Below are 1,309 nucleotides of genomic sequence, written 5' to 3'. Positions count from 1 at the left end.
AGGACCCTAACGAGCCTCCTTTGTTAGGAGAGTGAGAACAATTTGCAAGCAATCCAGCTTACATCACATCTCAGCTTTAAAAGCTCAACTCCACACTCTCTATTTCTGAATTGAGAAAGCTCCTCGGATGAGAAGCAAAACGTCTTCAACTACAGAATAGAAGTCCAGTTGTTTTTGTTTTTTAACTTTTTTTGGAAGCAGAACAGAGGATAAAATGAGCAAAACAGTAGCAGCAGTAGATAAAATAAAACATGCTCAAACTAAACGTATCAAAACAGTTACTAAAATTAGCTAAAAATGAGCTGAACAGTAGATAAAATAAGCAAAACGGATGCTAAAATGAGCTTGATGCTAAAAGTAGCAGAATGGTAGCTAAAAGCTAGACATAGCATAAGAAGACAAAACTTGAATAAGTATGATGAAGTAGATTTTAATAAGAACAATGTTTTTAAAGGAACTGAAGCAATCTAGGTGTATTTCTATGGGAACTTTTATTTTAATGAAGTTCTATATTTCTTTAGGAAAGGAGAAAATGAGTCATGCGGCAGACAGAGCTGTGACTCGTCCAACCTGACACCTACCTTCACAGAACAGAGCTACGATCAGGATTTTCATCAGGATTTGAAGATCGGATGTGTTGTCCATCAGTTCTCATATTTCCTGCTGTCGGTGCATGTTGAAATGTTAATGAAAACAGAGTTTACTGCACTCCCTCAGATCAGATCCTCTGGGCTGACGATCACAGGCCTCACCTGGTTGCTCGGCTGTAGCAGGTAAATCTTTAACTGGCTTTAAGTGTTCAGGTAATCCCACTTGTGACTGGACTTTGATGTGTGAACACAACCTCCTGCATGAACTGAAGCATGAAGCAGGGATTTACTCTGCAACACACAGGGAAACCAAAATACACACGCTTTATGTCTTATTGTGTATGCTAATGATGGGATGGGCCTGGAGATGAAAGGAGACTGGAACCACCATGTTTTAATTAAAAACCTAGCCTTCCTGGAAGGAATGCATATCGTCCGCCATCTTTCATGCTGGAGTTTTAGACCAAGAACATTTTATGATGAGAAATTCCTTTTGTGATTAATATTATCTTGTGTGATCTGTTAGCACTTAAATATGTATTAAGAATGACTCCCAACTACTACCACACCAATTTAGCTCAGTACCTGTATATTTCACCGAGGGATAGCTAAGGTCCAGGAGCTGTGGTGGCCATCTGGAATATGGCTGACTCCAAAAGTTAATCAGTTGTGGATGTATCCAGTGGTTACTTTTTCAGAGTTTCACTGAAATCCATTCA

The 1,309-nt window shown here is 39.1% G+C and overlaps 1 gene segment (V, D, J or C); it reads right to left on the bottom strand.

The window, feature by feature from the left end:
* LOC108251197 overlaps positions 1-879 on the bottom strand; it is a 19,266-nt gene extending 18,387 nt beyond the window's left edge. Inside the window, 1 exon segment of the C gene segment in view lies at positions 582-879. Within this exon segment, the coding sequence occupies positions 582-645 (64 nt within the window).
* Positions 880-1,309: the final 430 nt, after the last annotated feature.

This window comes from Kryptolebias marmoratus, linkage group LG4, assembly GCF_001649575.2.
Source record: "Kryptolebias marmoratus isolate JLee-2015 linkage group LG4, ASM164957v2, whole genome shotgun sequence".
In the NCBI taxonomy this organism is placed as follows: domain Eukaryota; kingdom Metazoa; phylum Chordata; class Actinopteri; order Cyprinodontiformes; family Rivulidae; genus Kryptolebias; species Kryptolebias marmoratus.
Note: the sequence above shows the minus strand (reverse complement) of the source record. Positions and strands in the feature narration are given on the sequence as shown.